Source organism: Phyllopteryx taeniolatus, chromosome 7 (assembly GCF_024500385.1).
Source record: "Phyllopteryx taeniolatus isolate TA_2022b chromosome 7, UOR_Ptae_1.2, whole genome shotgun sequence".
NCBI lineage: Eukaryota > Metazoa > Chordata > Actinopteri > Syngnathiformes > Syngnathidae > Phyllopteryx > Phyllopteryx taeniolatus.
Genome location: NC_084508.1, coordinates 17470684 through 17494633, shown reverse-complemented (window position 1 = coordinate 17494633; position 23950 = coordinate 17470684). Strand labels below are relative to the sequence as shown.

The 23950-nt window shown below is 41.9% G+C and overlaps 1 protein-coding gene across 5 annotated transcripts; it reads right to left on the bottom strand.

The window, feature by feature from the left end:
* Position 1: 1 nt before the first annotated feature.
* On the bottom strand, positions 2-23707 carry crtc1b (CREB regulated transcription coactivator 1b). Of its 5 annotated transcripts, none has more exons than XM_061778942.1 (14): positions 23540-23707; positions 22079-22195; positions 21503-21628; positions 16856-16917; positions 16542-16636; positions 15978-16063; positions 15845-15888; positions 15520-15743; positions 13227-13372; positions 10337-10561; positions 9233-9319; positions 6950-7030; positions 6675-6849; positions 2-4849 (listed from the first exon to the last, which is right to left on the bottom strand). In XM_061778942.1, the coding sequence occupies exons 1-14, from the start codon at positions 23663-23665 to the stop codon at positions 4638-4640; spliced, it is 1806 nt and encodes a 601-aa protein (XP_061634926.1). In that variant the 5' UTR covers positions 23666-23707; the 3' UTR covers positions 2-4637. The 5 variants fall into 5 exon arrangements, with proteins under 5 accessions (XP_061634926.1, XP_061634927.1, XP_061634929.1 ...); XM_061778943.1 differs by having other exon boundaries at positions 15978-16048; XM_061778945.1 differs by lacking the exon at positions 23540-23707 and adding an exon at positions 23097-23467.
* Positions 23708-23950: the final 243 nt, after the last annotated feature.

The window sequence follows — 23950 nt, the reverse complement described above, 5'->3', positions numbered from 1 at the left end:
GTGTCATCCACATTCAATTTAATTTACATTTTTCTTTCAGCTTATAAACAAACAGTCACATTAGGAGAATCACATGGCAACAAATAAATACCTACAGATCATTTACTACGACTTACAGGACAACAGTGATAAAATGCTATTCTCACTAGAAGCTTTAAGAGGAACTTAAACTGCATTTCTGAAGCCTTTTACACTTTTCAATGACCTGTACAGTTCTTTAGAAAACTGCATGTAATTAAAGGGACCATTTATTCAGACCAAAAAAAACAAAAAACAACAACATACAAGCAATAAGGACTGATTGAAGGATACACCTTCAAAACACAGAATGCCTTTCTTTGCTTTTTGAGATAGTTCAACTCTGACATTTGAAGCCAAAATGAGTGCATGTTGTGCTAAATAGTCCTGCAGGTGAGACACATCTCAAACCAAAGCATGCAGAGAAGCCAAACGATCGAGAAAGCATTACTTTCAAGGTGATCTTTCCATCCTGCAGTTCCTATCCATGAGCCTGAAGGGTTGCTCTTTGCCATCATCAGCATTTCACCACAACCATCAAATATTGCAAAATTCATACATGACCTCACAAATGGTTTCCCCTTTTAAAAAGAAAAAAAAAAGGGATACAATGTTGACTGGTAAACAAGTTATCTTTTGCAAAACCACCATAACTATTCTCCTAACTTTTAAGTTGTATTAGCTGCCTAACTTGTGTCTGTTCCACATTATTCATTCATTCAATCACACTTTCTATCAGCAAGCAAGCTGAGAAGCACCCCCAATGTCTGACACAATAAAAACCTTTGTAACAAATACATCATAACCTGTTTTCTTGCAGAAAGCATCTTGTGTAGCGCAAGATTATGACATAAAGCATGCTGTTGTGACATCATAAACATAGTTTTGCTAACTTTGTAGATAGACTGCAGCACTGTATTCTGGCAGTTTGTGTAGTGTCCTGGTAGTTCTTTATGCAATAATTTATTTTCCTTTGCATTGTCATTACTTAAACAGATAACTACAACATAAAGCTTGAGGTGATTTAGTGCATGTGGGGCAAGAGGGTTAAACGACCAACAAGAATTACATTCGGCACGACGTTTCTTTGCAACACAACAGCACAAACTGCACCAAAGTAAGCCCTTTCTATGTTTGCATCCCCTAAAGTTTTAACAGATCCAAAAAAAACAACAACAAAAAAACATCATCATCAAGACAAGCCGAAATATAATTTACAAAAGGAAAACAGAGAATTAATTTTTTCTTCGACATGAAAATATCTCCGGAGTATATATCTGGTGTGAAACAGTCAGCATTCAAATCAGGCAAATAAGTCCCTGTTTAGAAGCCAGGAAGTAAAGTGCGAAGCAACTAGAGGACTAAACATTGCACCAAAACAGGGTAGGAATAAACAAAACACTTCACATGGCCCAAAACCTGACATGACAGGCAACGATAGAAAAAGGGAAACAAATCAAAACAATCATAACTGATGTCACTTGAGCATAGAGTGATAACGTACATGGGATACAATCCTGCTTAGTGTGTATCAGGTCACGCGGCCTACTGGAAAGCAGAAGCTTCAGGTCCACTAACACAAAACAAACAGTGCACATGCCCAACTGCCATCTTTGTGAGACAGAGCCCTGCATCCATTTCCTTGACAAGTGTGCAGCAGAAGGTGGTTGGACACATTTTTCTTACGTGAAAACGTGCTCGTACGTGGTAAGATGCTACAGCAGGAAGAGAAAGACCGCAACCGGACGACGAATGAGGATCTGAGTTCAGGCTAACCAAAATTCCCCGTGTCATTTGGCGACTAGGATACCGCCACACTTAGTACATTCTTTGATGAGTCATGAAATAGCATAATACAGACTTGGAGGTCACTAAAGAGGGAACAGAAATGACTGTTGCACAAGAGAAACCCCACATGCATCCCTCTATACTTCGTGACAGCGGTACACCAAATCCAAGCTATCAAGGCCTTCTTGTACTGGTTTGAACTGTCAGATTTTTCATGCATTTTCTTTTTAATGTATATGTACAACGTACAATAAGGATTATTCAGCATGACAGACAAATGACAGAGACGTGTGTTCACCTTGACTCAAACACACATTGATTGTGTGAATAAAAACTGAAAAGAACGTCTTAAAAAGGAAAAATCCAGCTCAGGTTTTCTTGTCTTTTCATTTGAAATGATTTCATGTTAGCAAAGACTGAATAAAGTGTGTTGAGTGTCCCGAAGTCAGTTTCATTCAATGGAAATGTTCCAAAAAATTATATTAAAAAAAAAATGCAAGCTAAAGATTTAGTATTGGGTCTCACATACAACAGGCCAGTTGCAGTGCATCATGTTGAAGCAAAGGTACAGTTCCCATTCCTCATTAATATCTATGGTGCGGAACAATCACATCGACTATATCAAGTTGATGCTGTGTACCTTTGTCCATGAGCAATTGCATCATGCCCAAGCCCACTTGTCAAATGAACTGGTCTGTGTGCTTGAACACTATCTAGATAGGATTTACAAAGCTAAAAGTGAACTCAAATTCTAAAGCTTAATTAAAAAGTAGCTAGTCTACAAAGCACTTGAAGATTTAACAGAAGCTCCTGTATATGTCCGTAATATACCGTTAACAGCTCAATTCTCAGTATATCTACGAGAGCAACAGCTTTTCTACTAATGTGTCCGACAGCATGGGGGAACCCTAAGATGGAGTTTTCCTTTAAGAGTCATAGTTTAGTCTCGCTTGCATAGGAACTGAACCACACGTCTATTCAAAGTACAGCAGACCCATGCTTGACAGTATAAAGACTGCAAGGACCCTCACTCGATCCTGGAGCAGAGACTTAATCCCAAGGGTTGAGCAATAACCACAAATGATCAGCGTGTCTGTACACAAATGCAAGAACATACCAAACAAGATCACACTGCGCAATAAACAACTCTCAGGGAAACTCTGACAAAAGGCCACCAGGGTCGTTTTCTGCTGAATCTGGAAGTAGAGCGAGCTGCTGTGACCGTAGATAGATAAACTCTTTGTAAACATTAATTGGAACATCTGTAAACAGTTTTTAATTCTACCATATCCCTGATAGTTTTAGTGACCATTCCTGTTGTTTACAACATAGAGATCAGTCTTGTGAAAGGTGGCATATTATACATCTAAATATACTAAGTGTTTCTAAGAAACACCAATTTATGCTCGCCTTTGAGTTTCCTATGTCATGAAACTCTCAAAAGAGGTACTGTAATATAAAGATTTTCTAGGAATTGCACATTGGTATGAAAACGCCCATCAGGAGGGGCAATATGCCTCGTGTGGTAACGAGCAGTGTTTTTGTTAGAGCTTCCCTTTTAAGGAGCAAAAAGCCTCCCCATATTTGCGGTCCTCACAATTTATCCATATTTTGGTAAATTTTTTCTTCACCCTCTTAATAAAACATCAATAATTTGACTATAAAGTGTACCGCTACAAAATACAGTACATTGATTTGTCAGACCTTACACAACATAATCACAAATAGCACTGAACAAAACATATGCCTCTGTCAAATACAATAAAATGTTACAAGTTACGAAAATGTCGTCACAGACACTTAACAGTAGAATACTCATGTAAGGCAAAATCAGGTGATTTTCACAGTGAGGACTTTAAAAAGAGTTCAGATTTGAGAGTTCGCCGGTTTAAAAACAGACAGCTTCCTTCACTGAAAGACCAGTCTGGTGGCTTTTCTTTTTCAGAAAATTAATTATGTTTTCCAGTTAAGTGAGAATACCTGATCTTCTAAAACAACCCTGCTTTTGGAGCCTATGTGTTTTTCAGCACAAGGTAAGATGATTTGACCGTCACTTCTGGGCTACAGCAACCAAAATGGCACATTGAACACTGAAGAGCAACTATGGGGAGGTTTTCCACTCCTTCATTAGACAAGTAGCTTAAACACATAATTAAAATGTTCAAAATTCATAAACAAACATAGTACATCAGTGCATGTTTACACTATGCCTACCGAGTGCATTTTGGCATCAGATGTATGAAACGGAATGAAAAAATATCCATACAAATAAATAACATTTAAAAACAGCATCAAAACACAGTGCATGATCTAAAAAAACAAAACAAAAAACATTTGGCTCTCAAAAATAAAGCTTTGAGTGTGATTAGTTTGATACAGGGAAGAAAACCAACAGCTTTTCTTCCTTTTAACATTGCCAGTATGATACGTATGGTTTAGTTCAATGTCTCTGCAGCTTCCTGCTACAAGCAAATATAAATAAAAACAAATATTTAAGTGAATATGAAGAGGAAAAAGTGTGCGTTTTTGGAATATATGTGGCATTTAATGGAACACTGTAAACACAGCCGTGCTAGCGAAAGCACTGAGCGACCAATCTCTTTTAAAAAGGACAGCAAGGCCATTAAAGACACAGGACGTCCTTTTCGCTGCTGTCATTTGGTGGCGCATCATTGTGTCAAAGGGCTTTTACGGAGTCGAGGGCGGACCACTGGATGGCCATGCAACGAGGGAGAGGGTTCAACCCTGCCCTTTGTCTCTCGTTCTCCATTCACAAGTTAAGAGTGTTTTTCTTCTTGTTGCTCACCGCCACAGTCAGTCAGCGTGTCATGTCACAGTCTGTCCATCCTGAATGTGTCCTCGGTGGCGGGGTCAGCGAGCACCATGTCAGGGTCGTTGAGCATGTGCAGCCCATCCAGGGTCAGGGGGTCAATCTTTAGCTCATCCAGTGGGAACTGAGAGTCTGCATCAAAGCTGACGTCACCAACGCCTGCCAACGAATTGGTGAGCTCTTTGGAGAGGCTCGGTGGCGACTCACCTGTGACTGGAATGTGTGACATCAAAGAGACAAGTGGGTGTGGACACTGTGTTGCTTGTTTAACTCTGATTGAATGCTACACTGACCATACAGTCATACAATTGTATTACATTAGAAAGTACAACATGTAAGAAAAAGGAAGTACGACAGAGTCATTCAAAACTAAATTACAGTGATGAATTTGAGTTAAGGCATCATATTGCTGGAAAAGTACTGTATTAGTATTATATAAATACTGTCATAAAACAAAGATTTTGTTATTCATATAAAGGGAGAACACAATCTACAACAATAATGTGTGATTACTATATTGTATTACATATTTTGACAATGTTGTACAAAAGTGAGGTTGCAACTTCTTGATTTGTTTTAGTAGCATCACCTTAGGTGTCATGACAAAATAATCCTGATGACCAAGAAATGGCATCAGGATTTTACTGAACCCACTGGTTGTGGTCAGAACTTTACATACAGTACACTCATCCTGGGTATTAATTCATATCATTCATTTAGGGCTTCTAATTATTGATTTGAACTGCCTTTTGTTTCAGGAAGGAATGATTATCTAGCGTACTTTGGATATACATAGGGGTTGGATATACTAGTTGACCTTAACTCTCAACAATAAAGATCACAACTAGGCATCGACTTAATTGCTAATCATTGTTTTTGGCTTCAGGAGGAGGCAGGACCGCTTGCAGCAACATATGAGTGTGCAGAGGGAAATTAGGCCATCGCCTTAATGGATTTTATTTAGAAATGGAAATTCTTGACCAAAATCTAAGACCAAAAATGAGGAAACCAAGGCCGAAAACAAATTACTGGGCCAATTATAAGTATTAGTAAAAACCTATAGGAATTCACTTCCAGAACAATTTGTCTGAATTTCCACATTTTTTTAATTATGTCATTACCATGGGACAGTTATTGCAGTATATTATTTAATAGGATAAAAAAATTCTGCATACTGTTCAACTGCACAACATAATCATTATGCTGTAATCCTGAATAAGATATAGATTCAATGGTTAGCATATCTGGTCACCAGCCAATCGCAGGGTACATATAAACAAACGACCATTTGCACTCACATTCACACCTACGGGCAATTTAATATTCAATCAACCTACCATGCATGTTTTTGGGATGTGGGAGGAAACCAGAGTACCCGGAGAAAACGGGGAGAACATGCCTGCTCAAAAAGGCGAGGACAGATTTGAACCCGGGTCCTCAGAACTGTGAGGCAGATGTGCTAACCAGCTGTTCACTGTTCCCCGCAGCGGTATATTGTGCAAGAAATACTGTATGTAGCACTGTAGCAATTTCATCATAAACTGAGAATGAAAAAATATTTTGATGGTACAATGAGGTGTAATTGTAATTCTGTCATTATCGTGGTCATCCTCAATCTGTTTTTTTTTTTGGGGGGGGGGGGGGGGGGAGTTATAATACTGTCAGGACAACTCTCGTGTTGCACTGTATTATTAGTACTAGCATTGACGCGCATGTTACCTTTCTCAATTTGTAGAGACCACTGTCTTAAAAATGTAAAATTCATTTCACGCCTGTCGGCTCTGGGGCAAAAACCCATTGAACTAAATACAGTATTCTAAAATAGCATTTGACTCTCGCTAAACCCAGTATGGACTGGATATTTTTCTAAATCCTTGTGTTCTTGGTTATAAACAGTACTGTATTCCAATTTTCCACAGCTTGGAAAGAGAACAAATAGATATTCTAAGTGATAGAGCACTGACAAAGAACACAAGGGATCCCTAAAAGAACGTGGTAGTGCAACAGTGGCACAATGAAAGAAAACTGTACAAGATACCTGTTAGGATTATGTTGGGAATGTTGCCATGGCTACTGTAGCCAAGCTGCTGAGAGTCTTGTAGGCTGCCACCGCTAAGACCCATCATGGCGGCTTGAGTATAGTTGAGGGTGGAGCACTGCGTGTACAGGCTGGTAGAACTTATGGGGTTCTCAATCATGTTGAACTGCTCCAACTTTAAAATACAGAAATTGAGTAAATTCAGAGGTTCACTGACATGACTGAACCTGCTTTTTTTGTCCACTGCTATGTATTGAGGGCACCGAGAAAGTTACCTGGTGAGACAGAGCATTGGTTTGCCTTGATGCCACCTGCTGATCGTAGAAAGAGTCGCCAAATATGCTGCCCACCATGTGCTGTAATAAAAATACAGAAGCCACACAATTCAGACTGGTTGTGAAACCAGCACCAACACATAATAGTGGAATGTGTCCTGTGTAAAATTATCCAGGCCTTAAAGCAGACAGACACCCCAAGCAACAGAAAATGCAAGCAAAAGGTGAGTCAAGTCACAGCCATAGCACTGAGCAGTGACAAAAGCGAGTCATACTCATGAGGAGGCCTGTCAGTGATCTGATTTTCTAAAAGAAAACAAGTGAGGAATTAAATTAACAGGTAGTGGCCTGTAATGGGTTTATGAGGATTAAGATTGAACACACATTTGCATGGATGCAATCAAAAAAACAAAACCCGACAAAATGTGAGGCCGAAGTATGATGTAGTTATTAATGCCACCCCACTAGGTGAGACCAACAACAGTACTGCGGTGGTGCACTGAGCTCAGCAGGCCTCTTCATGGCAAAGTACAGACATCTGATTAAGGAGAAATTCCAGTACTGTAGGATCACGATCACCATCTTGATCATATTGGTTTTGAATGATAGTACATTATGGTTCTTGCCTTGACATAGCTTAATAGATTAGACTCAAAATGTTTAATATTGATTACAGGCTGAGGGCTGGTGAAATAACTACTGACTCAGCACCCCAAGGCAGGTACTACGACTAGGCCACTATGACAGGAGGTTTAGAGGTATGGGGTGGGTAAGAATATTGATTCATGGATGCATCGCAATATGCCTCTCCCACATTCAATATTGATTCTGGGAATCCTCTGAATCAATTCATCACTTGGCCACTGCTGGGCGCAAAAATCTACACGTGCACACTTGGTTATAGCCAGAAATTAAGGGGAATGTGATATTGTTAAAACAAACTGTGAGGTTTATCACATCATATGTTTAGATGCACTTTTTCAGTGGTCATACAGAACGGTCATGTTTTTTTACTTTTGTACTCCATATTCATAAATTTATTATTGTACACATTTTCATATTCAAATGTTTTATTGCTCAAAAATGAGAGGTGACATACCACATATGTTCACATGGACATTTAAGAATTGTCAACAGGTACTTTATTTGTGTATTTCTACTCACTGAATAGACAAAACATTTAAAATAAATCAATATCGAAGCAAATCACAAACTAAAGAATCAAAATCAAATCAAATTGTGATGTTCTTAACAATAACCGGCCCTAATCAGGTAAAATCAAGTAAAAAGCGAGGCTTTTCCTCTCTTTCGATGAGGCTGACATCCATCCCCCGATAAGCATTTTTCTTTTTCCATGAGCCATTTGTTGCATCACCCTCAGTTTTTACATTCAATACACTTAACAGTAAAATGTCACACCAACTAAAGGTAGTATTTTCTTTCCCACTGGCAATAAATTGGTTGATTAGAGAGAGTAGATTAAGAGCACCACCCTGCCTGAAAATACTGGAATTTCACCTTAAAAATATATATATAATGAGATAAAAGTTGCAAATAGTCAACACTGTGTGACTAGCTGTCTGCAATGGTGGACTTTCTGGAAACATGCAAGTACACAACAGTCCAGACTTTCTATAAATGTATATTGCATGTTTTATTACTTATTTAATAATATTTAATGTGATTTTGTTTTGTTTTATTTACTGTTTCTAGACACCAGATTTTCCTTTAATATCAATGAAGATATAATTAGATACATTGACTTCTATTATCTTTTATTAAAACAAACTAGAAGAGTAACTGTAAAATTTGTCAACAACACTTTAATCTACCTAACCTATAGTTGTGCCAAAGTTGCTTTCCTTAATGTGACCCTTTTGAAGTGTAAAAAGTGAAGTGTAAAAATGCATGCAACATCCCTATTCCCTCAGCCAAATGTTTTATGGAAAATATGATGACTTTCTCCCAAAAGAGTTATGTTCATGTGAATAGCAGATGTAATAGAAAACTGCTCTCTCACTAGCTGCTAAAATACATCTGTTCATGAGTTATGAATGCCAAAGGGGCAAAGATGAACAACTCTTCGAGGAGGTCTCAAGATTGGGACCGCCATCGACAAACTGGCCGCAACAGTTAACAGTGACAATTGTGATGTAGAAATGAGTTATGTACACCACGGCTGATGCAGAAGGATGAAAAGCAGCCCATCAAGTATTAGTCTCCCGCCCCCCAGGAACAAAGCCCTTCCCCAAAAAGCAGCTAGCTTGCTGGGTGGGCTCTTACTTGAGGTGAGCCGCCAGGGGAGAAGCCTTGATTGGAGACTGGGGAGGTTGGAGACTGAGTGGCTGGTGAGCCAGTCTGATTACGATACTGTTGGAGGGAAGAGGATTAGCAAGCACTAAAGGGCCTATCTCACTGGCGGAGACGTCGCCAAGACTGCAGAGGCTGATCAGTCGCGACGACTCCGGGACCCGTTTCCAGACAACGTGACAATCAATTCACCCGGACGTCACCGATATAGGCCTGTATACAGTATATATATTGTTTAAATAAATATATAATGTATGTGTGTGTGTGTGCATGCTGTACGTGCTCAAGTGGCGGCACACGAACATTGGGACAGTCTTCTAATGAGGAAAGCGCTTTAATGTCCGTAAAATACAAAATATAAGGGTGATTGTGGTGATATTGTCAGAAGTTGAAGTTTATGAATATATGAATATTTATGGCCACATAAATTTTGGTGACAATAGCTCGCAGTTTTGTCACATTAAGCTTTTACTATGTAAGAGAAAAACAATGTCCATAAAATCCTTAACATTGGGGTGATCATTCTGATACTTTCAGAGGTTGAAATGGCCGTAAGTAGAGATGTCCACATACATTTTTGTGAAAGATAATTGCAGTTTTGTGACATTAAGCTACGTTAAGGTTTTTCTCTATAGTTCGCAAATAAAGGAGTCGCCAAACAGTCTCCAACAAAATTGAATATGTTCAATTTCACGACTCCCTGGCAACCTGGCTAGTCTCCAGGAGACACCTCTGCAAATAGCGGAGACTCAAGTTGCTATCAGGTCACCAACTAGTCTCCAGGCCAGTGAGATAGGGGTCTAAGCTCCATGCCAGTCACACACAAATCTCAAAGGATGGGGATGTGAGGTGCCATCAGATAAGGCTTGATACATTATGTTGTGTAATGGAACGCTCGCTGACAACAATATGGCTTTGTAGATTCCCACTTCATCGGCAGTCTTTGTAAATGAGAAAAAACAATCATCCTATTGTGTAGGAAAATTTGTAGTCGAAAAAAGTCAAAATACAGAACAGTACTTCATCATCATCGTTCTACAGAATTCTACATGAGGTTTGGGTTTCTTGCTGTCTTACCGAGCTGATGCTGGCTGAGGTCTGGCTATCCGAGGATGGGCTGTTGGCACTGGCGGGGACTGTACCAGTGGAGGTAGGAGCAGGCAGGGTGATGAGCTGGATACCCTGCGGTGGCTGCTTCTGCAGGTCATTGAGCAACTGAGCCTGGGCTTGAGCTGTCAGATGGTTGAAAAGAGGGAACTGGGAAAGCTGTTGCTCCAGGGTTTGCTGTTCTGGTGGAAATATCTATAGGGAAACCACATATGGAAGTAGTAATTCAGGATTTGAATTGACAAGTTATGGCCACAATAGAGTTGGGAATCTCTCTGATTTGATTAAGATTCAGAGTGCAATGATTAAACTTTCATCCCAGTTTCATTGTACACTGTGCAATGACAACATTCATATTGTTGTCACCAATTATAGATGAACCTCAAAACATATTTATCAATGCATACTTTTGCAATGAATGTCTTATTTCCTTAACTGTGAAACTGAATTTTGCTAGCCTAATAACATAACTGCCCAAGTAATTTTTTTTTAACGTTTTCAGAAAAAAAGAAAAACAACAAATTCAACTAACAAGAGTCCAGTTGCCTCGAGTCAACCTTTGCAGAATAGATTACCATGACCTGGAAGACTGAGAATCTACACAAAGATTTTTTTTTAATTTATTTTGTGACAGTAAGTTAAATGACTCAGGCAATTAAGCTCCTATTATGCCAAATCGTTTTGTGACCTCAAGGTAAAGCACACTTGGGTTCTGCTGCAGGACAATGATCCAAGACACAAAAGGATTGCTTATGATCCAAAACACACAAGCTCATCTGTGAAGCATGGTGGAGGTAATATCATGGCTTGGGCTTGCATCACTGCTTCTGGAACGGGCTCACTTGTCTTGATTGATGATATAACTCATGATGGTAGCAGCAGAATGAATTCTGAGGTCTACAAAACCATTTTGTCTTGCATTTTACAGAAAAATGCATCCATATCGGAAGAAGCTTCATCATGCAACAAGGCAATGACCCAACACAAGGGACTTCAAGGGGAAAAAGTGGAAGGTCTTAGACTGGCCAAGTCAATCACCAGACCCTAACCCAACAGAGCATGCATTTTGTCTCCTGAAGAGGAGCCTGTAGGGAGGAACCCCCAGAAACAAACAAGAACTGAAATAGGCTGTAGTAAAGGCCTGAAAAAGCATTTCAAATGAAGAATACAACAGTCTGGTAAAGTCAATGGGTCGCAGGCTTGATGGAGTTATTGCAGGTAACGGTTATGCCTCCAAATATTAAATGTTATTCACTTTAAGTTAATTTAATGTGTGTGTGTATATATATATATATATACACACACATAACTGCACACACCTATATATACATACACACAATATATATGTGTGTGCAGTGGGGCAAAAAAACGTGACTGTTATATATATCAGTCACGGAGTTGTTCTGAAGCCACTCCGTTATTTTAGTTGTGTGTTTAGGGTCATTGACTCGTTGGAAGGAGAACCTTCGGCCCAGTCTGAGGTCCTGAGCACTCTGGAGGTTTTCGACCAGGATATCCCTGTACTTGGCCGCATTCATCTTTCCTTTGATTGCAACCAGTCGTCCTGCCCCTGCAGATGAAAAACACCCCCATGGCATGATGCTCCCACCACCATGCTTCACTGTTGGGACTGTTTTGGACAGGTGATGAGCAGTGCCTGGTTTTCTACACACATACCACTTAGAATAAAGGCCAACAATTTCTATCTTGGTCTTATCAGACCAGAGAATCTTATTTCTCACTATCTTGAAGTCCTTCAGGTGCTTTTTTAGCAAACTCCATGCAGGCTTTCATGTGTCTTGCATTGAGAAGAGGCTTCCGTCGGGCCACTCTGCCATAAAGCCCCGACGAGTGGAGTGCTGCTGTGATCGACTTTCTAGAACTTTCTCTCATCCCCCGACTGCATCTCTGGAGCTCAGCCACAGTGATCTTTGGGTTCTTCTTTACCTCTCTCACCAAGGCTCTTCTCCCCCAATTGCTCAGTTTGGCCAGATGGCCAGCTCTAGGAAGAGTTCTGGTCGTCCCAAACGTCTTCCATTTAAGGATTATGGAGGCCACTGTGCCCTTAGGAATCTTAAGTGCAACAGAATTTTTTTTGTGGCCAGATCTGTGCCTTGCCACAATTCTGTCTCTGAGCTCTTCAGGCAGTTCCTTTGACTAGATAGTTCTCATTTGCTCTGAGATGCACTGTGAGCTGTAAGGTCCTGTTTAATCATCTCTGTTGCAATACTTTCGCTCACTTGAAAAGTGGGTGGTTTCAAACAAAAGGTGCTCTGTCCCGAGTTGTTTAACACATCTAGATGTAAATACCATGAAATAAAAGCTGGAATTCAGAATTTTTGTCTCGTATTCATCTTTTGATCTGAAACCCAAATGTCTTCAAGTATACAACAAAAACAAAGGAATTTCAGCTTGGTTTCAGCCCGAGCACTATAGCTTGGTTATGTGTGCCACATTGACTGTTGGCGTCGGTGCACTTCCGCACTCTCTTTTCACCAGCATTATGTTATTTGATTAATTAATTAAATGTATCAATTGATTCGCAAATGTTTATATTTGCATCGGGATTCATCAAAGAAACTAACATTTTTCCCACCCCTGCTTAAAAGAAAAAAAAAAAAAAAAAGTGCAACAAATGCATTCAGGAAACTGTCAATGGTAAAATGTTAGCGGCATATTTTTTTTACATTGTATCCCCTTTAGTGAAGCCTTTGCAATACCACACAAGAACAACAAATTTAAAAAATAAAAAAAAAAGTAGGTTTATATTACATTTCCCAAAATGTTGAATGATTTAATTTTCCAGGATACATTTAAATTTCACTGAGCAGTAAAACAAGGACAGGGGACAAAACATCACCTGCGTGATAACAGGTGAGGAGAGGGTGGGCGACAACTGCTGTGTGGACTTATGAAGATGGTCGGTGGTTAGAGTAAGTGGCAGCACGGGAGGCTGACGGCGGTGTTCTGTTACAGTCATGGTGGGCTGAGAGGAAGTAGGGATCCCTAGGATAAAAGAAAAAAAGCCAAGAGCAGGTTTAAGAGTACAGCAAAGAAGCAGCTCCAGATCGTTCAACTAGAACAATAACCAAGACTAAGTAACTGCCCCTCGGTACACTAACCAAATCCCCCAGTATTGAGCAGTAGTGCAATTCTAAAAGATGTTATCATAATGCAGGCCATGTGGCTTTTTTGAGAACTGCATCTGGCTCACAGATAAATCTTAGCTGACAATTTTCAACACGATAAATAATTCCGGTGACATTTTAAAGTAAAATATGAACAAAATCGCAGTGTTAAAAATAGAAAACATTCTGTTGCATTTTAATCCATCCATTTTCTACCGCAATGTGGGTGGCTGGAGCCAATGCTAGGTGTCCACCTGGGTCAGACTGTTTTTATTGGACAATGCGGTAATGCAATGACACACTGCATGAAGAAAGTCTCGCTGTTTTGCCAATGAAAGGGTCAACAAGAGGAGAGAATTTATTCAAGTCTTTCATTGAGTTCACTAAAGAAAAAAAATCTACCGATGGATAAACCTTTTTCGGTGTAGTGATGTTGCTCCGTGTATGGTGGAAATATAAAGAGAATTTGGACCACTTCGTGAACTTGGAAAATAGATCCCTCCTAAGAGTGCATCTGGCTCACAGATAAATCTTAGCTGACAATTTTCAACACGATAAATAATTCCAGTGACATTTTAAATTAAAATATGAACGAAATCATAGTGTTAAAAATAGAAAACATTCTGTTGCATTTTAATCCATCCATCCATTTTCTACCACAATGTGGGTGGCTGGAGCCAATGCTAGGTGTCCACCTGGGTCAGACTGTTTTTATTGGATAATGCGGTAATGCAATGACACACTCCATGAAGAAAGTCTCGCTGTTTTGCCAATGAAAGGGTCAACAAGAGGAGAGGATTTATTCAAGTCTTTCATTGAGTTCACTGAAGAAGAAAAAATAAATCTACCGATGGATAAACTTCTTTCAGTGTAGTGATGGTGCTCCGTGTATGGTGGAAATATAAAGAGAATTTGGAGCACTTCGTGAACTTGGAAAATAGATCAATCCTAAATTTTCACTGAATTCTACATCAGGAGGCGCTTTGTGCTTAAAAGTGTGGCAAATAGCTTGGTGAGGGGATGTCTCTGGTCATGGTGATCAACTTTGATGTTGAACGAGCTTTAAATGATCGCCAGTTTAAAACACTGCTGAATTAGGTTGGGAATAATTATCCCAGTCTCCTTTTGCACAGCAATGTGCAATGTTTGTCAAGAAGGAAGTTGCTCAGCCGTTTTGCGGATTGCCTGAGCGAATTCTAGACTTTTCTTGAAATGAAAGACGTCGAGTATCGTGTGCTGACTAACACCGAATAGCTCCTGAAGTTTTATCATATTCTGGACATGACTGAACATTTGAACCAGCTCAATATGAAAATGCAAGGCATTGGAAATACCGTCCTATCCCGTCAACAAGCGGTGTCTGCAGTTGAAAACAAGCTGGAACTCTTTCTTGCGGATACTGAAACAGTTCTACGTACGAATGTGAGCAGTCATTCTCTCATCTAAAAAACATCAAGACCAACCTACGATCACGCTTGACGGAGGAAGCCTCAACGCCTGCATGAAACTTAACCTCACGACGTATCAACCAGACTACAAAGCCATCAGCAAAACAGCACCATGCAGCACCAGAAGTCACATTAATGGTAAGAAATGTTTTAGTTATTATTGGTTAGCTTCTGTATAACGTTATTCAGGATACATTGAGAGACTTGTTGTACCTATTATTATAGATGTATTCTGAAATTGTTGGTCATGTTTAAAAATGCACGCTTTTAGTTGTGTTCGGTGTTAAAAAATATGATATGGCGTTCACGGAAATACATTTTAAAATGTGGCTCTCATAGCTCTTTTAGCCAAAAAGGTTCCTGACCCCTGTCGTAATCCCTTAAATTGACAACATACACTGCTATATATCATCTCATTGCTTCATTATGCAGAAATTGCAGTGCATAAAGAATAAAAGCCAACAGCTTACATATGAGCTAAAGTGAGCTGCTGCTGTTGTTTCTAAAATAATGTGCTGTTCATCATAAAATGCATGTAATTTGTTTTCAGTTACTCGCTGCTGTTTGCAGTTGATACCATGACTGGCTGCACTGATTCCTAGATGAGTGAGGTTGGTGGTCAGGCTGCCTGTGCTGGTGGACGAGCTGAGGGACGGGAAGGCAACTGTGTCTTCAGGGTCCAGAGGGGTGGACAGCGGGGGAGGGAACTGGATATTGGTGAGATCAGGCAATGAACCTCCTGTGTTGTGTGCAGCAGGCAGCACCGCAGGGTTCACTTCCTGGTCTGGTGATGGAAAAATACTAAAAAAACATTTTTAATCAGTTATGAGAAAGTCCTCTCTGACAAAGAGAAGGTGTCAACCACCAAGAAGAAGATCATGTAATGTATGCTAGACACTCACCTGATTCCTGGGACATCACATGTGTTGTGGTTTGGCGAATCTCCCTGAAGAAAAGAAACCTCAATCTCCAATTTAAAGCTTTGTATTGATGAAGTAACACAAAACATGCAGTCCTTCCCTTTTCTATCAGTACCTTCTTGTCATCCCACAGCTGTTCCTGTGCATCGTTGTCTGCATTTGTCTCCAAGCTCTCCGTCCCAGGCACTGTTAGCAGCAGGACTAATTAATGAAACAGCCAGATACAGTTGCTTGCTATGGCAAAACACAATGATTCACATCAGGACAAGAAATGAGTCATCAATATCCAAGCTAGTAAGGCAGAATACGGTTCACTGCTCATGATTCCAGGGAGCCTAAAAATAGCAAGGTGGCCACCAGGCAGACTGGGTGGGGGCCAACCAATTAAGGGTTCACTATATCAGGGCTTTGCACACGTGTGGAACATCAGTGAATTATTGATCTGCTTCTCTACATCACCTCGAGTAATCTCCATTCAGAGATTCCACTCCTCTGAAGGCAGCAAACTACATAAGCAGCAGCTTGCTGAAGCAACGCACCGTATCTTTACAGCTATATAAATATTTGACAAATGGTCGAGATCTGCGCCCGCTAAAGTAGAACGTGGCTTTGTGAAATTTTGTGTATAAGGACTGTATTTAAAGTACTTTTGTGTTTTTGCAACCATATATTCCAATACCTCTTTTAGGTTGAAGCTCCTGTGATCCACCAGCAAACACCTCTTGGGATTTTGGATTCATGGCGCTCTGGTGTAAGGCAGAGTCTGAATTTGTCCTGTATGAGAGATGTTTCACCTTAATGGCTTTTAAATCTCTAATGGCAGCATAGTGTATTTAAAAGATCCTACCTATGAAAACAATTGTTCTGTTACAAATATACAGTATATTGCCCATAACACAGCTTGTGTGCAGCTGAGCTTCATGTAATTTAATTTTTGCAATATTGTTTATCCTGGATTTCACTCAGGAAATTGGCAAAGGGGAGATGACTTACCTTCTCCAGCTTGTGTCTGGTGGCGGAGAGAGGTAAACAGAGCTGTAGGGGCAGCTGTCGATGTGAATCGAGTTAGGGCTAATAAAGAAGGAGGAATGAAAAATTGACCAGGGCTTAATTTCATGCCTATTGGCTCATTAGATGAAATAGAGCCAATCAAGAAAATAATTCCACCCATTTGTTACCTTCCAGAATAAATAAGGTTTGAGTCAGTGCCTCATTATTATAAAATTAGAAGAGTAATAGAAGTGCACTGTAAAGTATCACCCTATTCATGCAGGGGAAGAAATGTCATTGCCTTTTCTTTTGAGAAACTACCATTGAAGAAAACAAAACTATATCTCCAATACTCGTCTTGCTTCGTGCTGTGTGACAATGACAAAATTGTATATCCCAAAATAGCTTGTATCCCTATAAAGATATACATATATAGAAAACAATAAAATTAATACAAATACAATAAAAAAAAAAATATGGAAGAATAGTGGAAAAATACCATTCAAGTGGTAGTCCAACCAGTTAAGGAATGCAATAAAGTGCAAAGAATTTAAATAAATACAATAAAGTGCCCCCCTCCTTGAGGTTCCACCTTATCGTGGTGGAGGGGTTTCTGTGTCCCAAGCCTAGGAGGTAAGTTGTCTGGGGCTTTATGCCCCTGGCAGGGTCACCCATGGCAAACAGGTCCTAGGTGAGGGACCAGACAAAGCACAGCTCCAAAAACCTCTATGAAGATGAAAAATTTAGGAAGACGTTTTCCCTTCCCCGGACGCGGGTCACCGGGGCCCCCCTCTGGAGCCAGGCCTGGAGGTGGGGCTCGAAGGCCAGCGCCTGGTGGCCGGGCACAGCCCAAAAGGGTAACGTGGGTCCGCTTTCCCATGGGCTCACCACCTGTAGGAGGGGCCATAGGGGCCAGGTGCAGTGTGAGCTGGGCGGTGGCCGAAGGCAGGGACCTTGGCGATCCGATCACCAGCTACAGAAGCTGGGTCTAGGGACATGGAATGTCACCTCTCTGGCAGGGAAGGAGCCCGAGCTGGTGTGCAAGGTCGAGAAGTTCCGACTAGATATACTCGGGCTCGCCTCCACACACAGCTTGGGATCTGGTACCAGTCCTCTTGAGAGGGGTTGGACTCTCTTCCACTCTGGAGTTGCCCACGGTGAGAGACGCCGAGCAGGTCTGGGTATACTTATTGCCCCCTGGCTTGGCGCCTGTACATTGGGGTTCACCCCGGTGGACGAGAGGGTAGCCTCCTTCTGCCTTCGGGTGGGGGGGGACGGGTCCTGACTGTTGTTTGTGCCTATGCACCAAACAGCAGTTCAGAGTACCCACCCTTTTTGGAGTCCTTTCTGGGGGGCTGGAGAGCACTCCCGCTGGGGATTCCATCGTTCTGCTGGGGGACTTCAATGCTCACGTGGGCAATGACAGTGAGACCTGGAAGGGCGTGATTGGGAGGAACGGCCCCTTCAATCAGAACCAGAGCGGTGTTCTGTTATTGGACTTATGCGCTCATCACCGATTGTCCATAAGGGTGTCCACACGTGCACTTGGCACCAGGACACCCTAGATCCCAGTTCGATGATCGACTTTGTGGTCGTGTCATCAGACTAACGGCCGCATATCTTGGACACTCGGGTGAAGAGAGGGGCGGAGGTGTCAACTGATCCCCACCTGGTGGGGAGTTGGCTCCGATGGTGGGGGAAGATGCTCACGTTTCGGGGGACATCGAATCCGAGTGGACCATGTTCCGCGCCTTCACTGCTGAGGCGGCCGACAGGAGCTGTGGCCGTAAGGTGGGCGGTGCCTGTCGTGGCGGCAATCCCCAAACCCGTTGGTGGACAGCAACGGTGAGTGATGCCGTCAAACTGAAGGAGCCCTATCGGGCTTTTTTGGTCTGTGGTACTCCTGAGGCAGCTGATGGGTACCGGCTGGCCAAGCGGAATGCAGCTTCGGTGGTCGCTGAAGCAAAAACTCGGGCACGGGAGGAGTTCGGTGAGGCCATGGAAAAAGACTTCCGGACGGCTTCGAGAAAATTCTAGTCCAACATCCGGCGTCTCAGGAGGTGGAAGCAGTGCACCATCAACACTGTGTATAGTGGGGATGGGGCGCTGCTGACCTCGACTCGGGACGTGAGTCGGTGGGGAGAATACTTCGAAGACCTCCTCAATGCCACCGACACGCCTTCCCATGAGGAAGCAGAGTCTGGGGTCTCTGAGGCAGGCTCTCCTATCTCTTGGGTTGAGGTCACCGAGGTGGTTAGGCCCCAGGGGTAGATTGGATTCAGCCGGAGTTCCTAAAGGCTCTGGATGTTGTGGGGCTGTCCTGGTTGACACGCCTCTGCAATATTGCGTGGACATCGAGAACAGTGCCTCTGGATTGGCAGACTGGGGTGGTGGTCCCCCTTTTTAAGAAAGGGGACCGGAGGGTGTGTTCCAACTACAGGGGGATCACACTCCTCAGCCTCCCTGGTAAGGTCTATTCAAGGGTGCTGGAGAGGAGGGTCCGTCAGGAAGTCGAATCTCAGATTCAGGAGGAGCACTGTGATTTTAGAGGTCGTCCGGTTTGGTGGCCTCAGTATTGCATCTCTGCTTTTTGCAGATGATGTGGTTCTGTTGGCTTCATCAAGCCGCGATCTCCAACTCTTACTGGAGCGGTTCGCAGCCGAGTGTGAAGCAGCTGGGATGAGAATCAGCACCTCCAAATCTGAGACCATGGTCCTCAGTCGGAAAAGGTTGGCGTGCCCTCTCCAGGTCGGGGATGAGACCCTGCCCTAAGGGGATCCCGGATACAAGCAGCCGAAATGAGTTTCCTCCGCAGGGTGTCCGGGCTCTCCCTTAGAGATAAGGTGAGAACCTTGGTCATCCAGGAGGAGCTCAGAGTAGAGCTGCTGTTCCTCCACATTGAGAGGAGCCAGATGAGGTGGCTGGGGCATCCGATTCGGATGCCTCCCGGACGTCTCCCTGGTGAGGTGTTCCTGGCACGTCCCACCGGGAGGAGACCCCGGGGACGACACAGGATACGCTGGCGAGACTACGTCTCTCGGCTGGCCTGGGAACGCCTCGGGTCCCCCCGGAAGAGCTGGATGAAGTGCCTGGGAAGAGTGAAGTCTGGGCTTCCCTGCTAAAACTACTGCCCCCGTGACCCGACCTCGGATAAGCGGTAGAAAATGGATGGATGGATGGACAATGTAACACTCAGTTATGCCTCCCATTTAACCAGTAAAAATTCTATTAAATTAACTGTTTTAGAGGTTAGATTTTAGGTAACTATTCTGACATGAAAATAAAACCTCTTAATACAACTTGCTTTTTTATGTTTTGTTTCACATCTTTAACTATATACTTAGTATCTCCTCATGTGCGTTTTTGTTTTTTTTTCATCACTTTGTTGTTTTGATCGTATCGTTATTACTTTGTCGCAACTTCATGCTAGCTCTGTACAGTTCTTCATGTCATTATGTGGTAGAAAAGATTTGACATTTTCAAGTTGTTGTAGATGACATGTTAGCGCTTTCCGGTCAGTGTCAGAGTTTTTAGAACCAAACCATGGAATTATGGTTCTCTCTTTTCAGCACCACCCATGTGGATTCTGTTTCCACTTTGTTCTCTGCGACGCTCACCACAGGAGCGGTTTGTGAGCTGCATTCTGTGGGGGGTGCAATCGACAGCCGTCCCACAGGGCGCCATTCAGTTCAAGACCACCTCCGGCTCTCCGCCTCTACCGTGATTTGTTTCCATCGATGCTCCGCTAGCAGTCCTGTAAAGGCGTCTTTATACTCGCGCGGACGGCAAACGCGCTGACGTCACTGCAGCTATCCCACACGCAGTTTGCCTTTATACTCGAGTAAGTAATACTTTTGAAAGTGTGCTGCAGTTCTCCTCCAAGTCGGGGGTGTCGCTGCAGCTGGTATTTGCTATGACGCCACAGGGTGGAGTTTCCTATGAATTTTTTGGGCCATTTCTGGTAGATGTTTTCACTTTCCGTAACAAAGAACAAAGCAACAACAATGGTGACCGTTGAACAGAGTCTGCTAGAACAAATGGATCTAGATGACCAGATGATACGTTTAATTATGCTGCAAAATCGATCGAGAAGGCGGCGGCGTAGGTGCTATGTGGAACCGGGAGGAACACTAACTACATCATCACAGCATGTGACTAAAACGGACCAATCACGAGAGATGATCTCTGCGGCATTCTACGCGCAGCAACAATTTTTGCCGTGTGCGCGTCAAGCTACGCAGAGGGGCCGTGTGGACCAATTCGTCGGTCACGTGATGCAATGTGGCCGTTGTCAGCCGCACGACCGCGGGAGTATAAAGACGCCTTAACCAAGTATTTGCGCATGATATAAAAATGCTACCGCAAAGTAGAAGCATTGCTGCATTAGATTAACTTTCAATCATTGCTCATAAAATATTAGTTTAGAATCCGAGCTGTAGGGCATATCAAGTCACTCTTATCACACAAAGTTATAATTTCTTGGAGCGCACTCAATTACAATTACTCAATTCACAGTGGTTTAGCTTTACTGAACGTTGAATAGACAGATGATTTATGTATAAATACCTCAACTGTTCAAACGTTAAAAAAAAAAAAAAAAAAAAAAAAAACAATACTATGTCCACAGTGTGTACTTAAAAAAAAGGATATTTGGCGTCCATGTTTGTCAACTGTAAGAGGTCGTCGGTGGGGAGATGTGATGCGATTTCGGTCACGGTAAACCCGATCCACCAAACCGTGGTGCCTGGTTGTGCGGCTGGTGTCCAGCACAGAATTCTAGAGTGAACACACTCACAGGTCACTGAGGGCAACAATAAAGCTATCTCACACAACATACCATAATGTACCAGAAAGGTCTCAGGATAAATGGTGCAAATGTGTTCATTTCAAAATGAGTCAAGCCATGGGGCCCATACTGAAGCTTGAGCTGGCAAATGTACCTTAGAATGGAAAGCCATGACAAGCAATGATATACTACAAATTTTGACAACCAAATTCCATTGCAGTGAAGATGTAAACAGCTTGCTTCCAAGATCCAAAAGAACTCCTGGTCCACCAAAGCATCTGATTTGCATTTCTTAAAACAAAAAAAAACAAAACAACAACAAAAATTCCAATCTAAGACTGGATTGATTTTTTTTTTTACTAAAACCAATTAAATATCATCCATTATTTTAAGTTTCCTCTGGACAAAAACAAACCAGCCGAGAAAGGCTAAGGGCTCACCTGAAAAGGCAGGTCAATGTTGCCATTTCCAATCTGATTGACATTGGGCAGTGAGCCTCCATAGTACTGTCCACGATTCTGCCCTAGTTGCAAATACTGGGTCTTCTGTAACTGCAACTGTGCAAAGTAAAATTGCATGACAGCATGAGTGCATGGCGGCTCTGACTGTACAAAAAGTAATGCAAAAAACGAAAGATGCCTACTATTCCCCAGTTAAAGATAATGCATTGATTAACTGATCAATAAAATCTGATGACATCAGGCAGATGGGGATGTTATGTCAATAGTTTCAGACAAAATTTTCCATAGTAAATAAACCCATGTATATTAATGCCTGACAGCTGATGATATGGTCAGAATTGATATGCAACACACCTGACATTCCCATATTTAACCACAATCATTTAGGTTCATACAAACACAAGGATGGAGTGCACTCCAGCCAGTCTAGATGGAATTATATGATCTGATGCAATGAAATGCTGTCCCAATGGAAACACAGAGACCAAAAATCTATTGTTTAACCAACAGTGACTAACATTTCAACTGATGTTTTCACTGATGCAGCCTATATTTCAAAAAATACAGCCAAAACATATCGGATTTCCCAATTTACTGAGTTAAAATCACGTTACTTCAAATCTGTCAACTTACATAGGAACAAACTTGGTGTTCAAATATCATTTTTCCTTCATCTTAAATAATCTAATGGGGAGAAGGTCATACAAGCAATGTAGATTTGGCATTTCAAATTATAAAATAAGAGAAAACAAAACCTACAGTATAAAAACAGCATAGATTAGTTGTAGAAGTGATAAATGACGAGCCTCTCTCCGAATGTTTACTTGTTTATGGATAGACTTGATTCAATATAAATCGATGACAACGATTGTCGACTGGTGAGGTAACCAATCTACCCAAAGAATAAGCAATGTCAAATAAAATCATCATTTATTTACTGGCTGTTTAAAATGAGTTCTATGCTAGTGTGCTAGTGAAGGACGAGATCAAAACAAACCATCGCTGGAGAAGGCGACTAACATTAACGTTAGCTCGGCTTCACAACATAAACCCTTCAGGGTTCTCCATCAATACCGACAGTTTATTGTCAATTAATTGCCTGGCTTGTAAAGTCTTGATTTACGAGCCAAACGATTCATTTGCTAATTAACTGTCAGGCGGTCCCTGTACACATCAACTAGTTAAAGGACAGGTGCACATTCATTTTCAGCTCCAATGCACTAACTAGGCTAATTAACGCAAAAGGTGTCGTATTATTATTGGCGCTTTACTTGCACATTTTCGTCAAAAGGGTCACTTCGTAGCTGTGTATAGTTGCTGCAACAGACGCATTCACTTCGCCTTTTAGCGCATAAACGTTCACATTTATTTTCGCAGCATTCGTTAGCTGCCAGACAGCGTAACAACAAAATGCGAAAAACGGGGTTATGCCCGTCTTACCCGTGCAGCTCTGGTGATATTCAAGTCTTTCATGACCTCCTCAAATGCCGCAGTCTCTTCCGCCTGTTTCTGAGTATGCAAAGCGATTTTTTCGCTAAATTTGCGGGGATTGTTCGAGGACGCCATCTTTCCCTCTTCTCTGAATGGAATGTTACGTTACGCATCACGTTGGGGCCTTCTGGTTTCGTCATCACGTACAGAGGTGACGTCAATGATGCAGCCACGCCCACCTTATCCTTCTCAATATGCCCACGTTTCCATGTCTTGGGCCAGTAAATCTTTTCTAGTTTATGTGGATGAATATCAATGTGAGACTTCCGTCATATTCTGTGGAGTCTACATAATGTAAGTGAACAATAAACCTTACACAAGAGTGGACCCAAAACATCTAGTTTATGTGTAACTAAAATA

Bases quoted from the DNA above. Each gene is read 5' to 3' on its own strand.
- crtc1b (XM_061778942.1), bottom strand. From the start codon at position 23,665: ATGGCGTCCTCGAACAATCCCCGCAAATTTAGCGAAAAAATCGCTTTG. The intron at 16,064-16,541 runs GTATTGGAATAT...TTCATTAATTAG, and splicing joins GGAGCTTCAACCTAAAAGAG to TCCTGCTGCTAACAGTGCCT. The intron at 7,031-9,232 runs GTAAGAGCCCAC...TTTTTATTACAG, and splicing joins CCCCTGGCGGCTCACCTCAA to CACATGGTGGGCAGCATATT.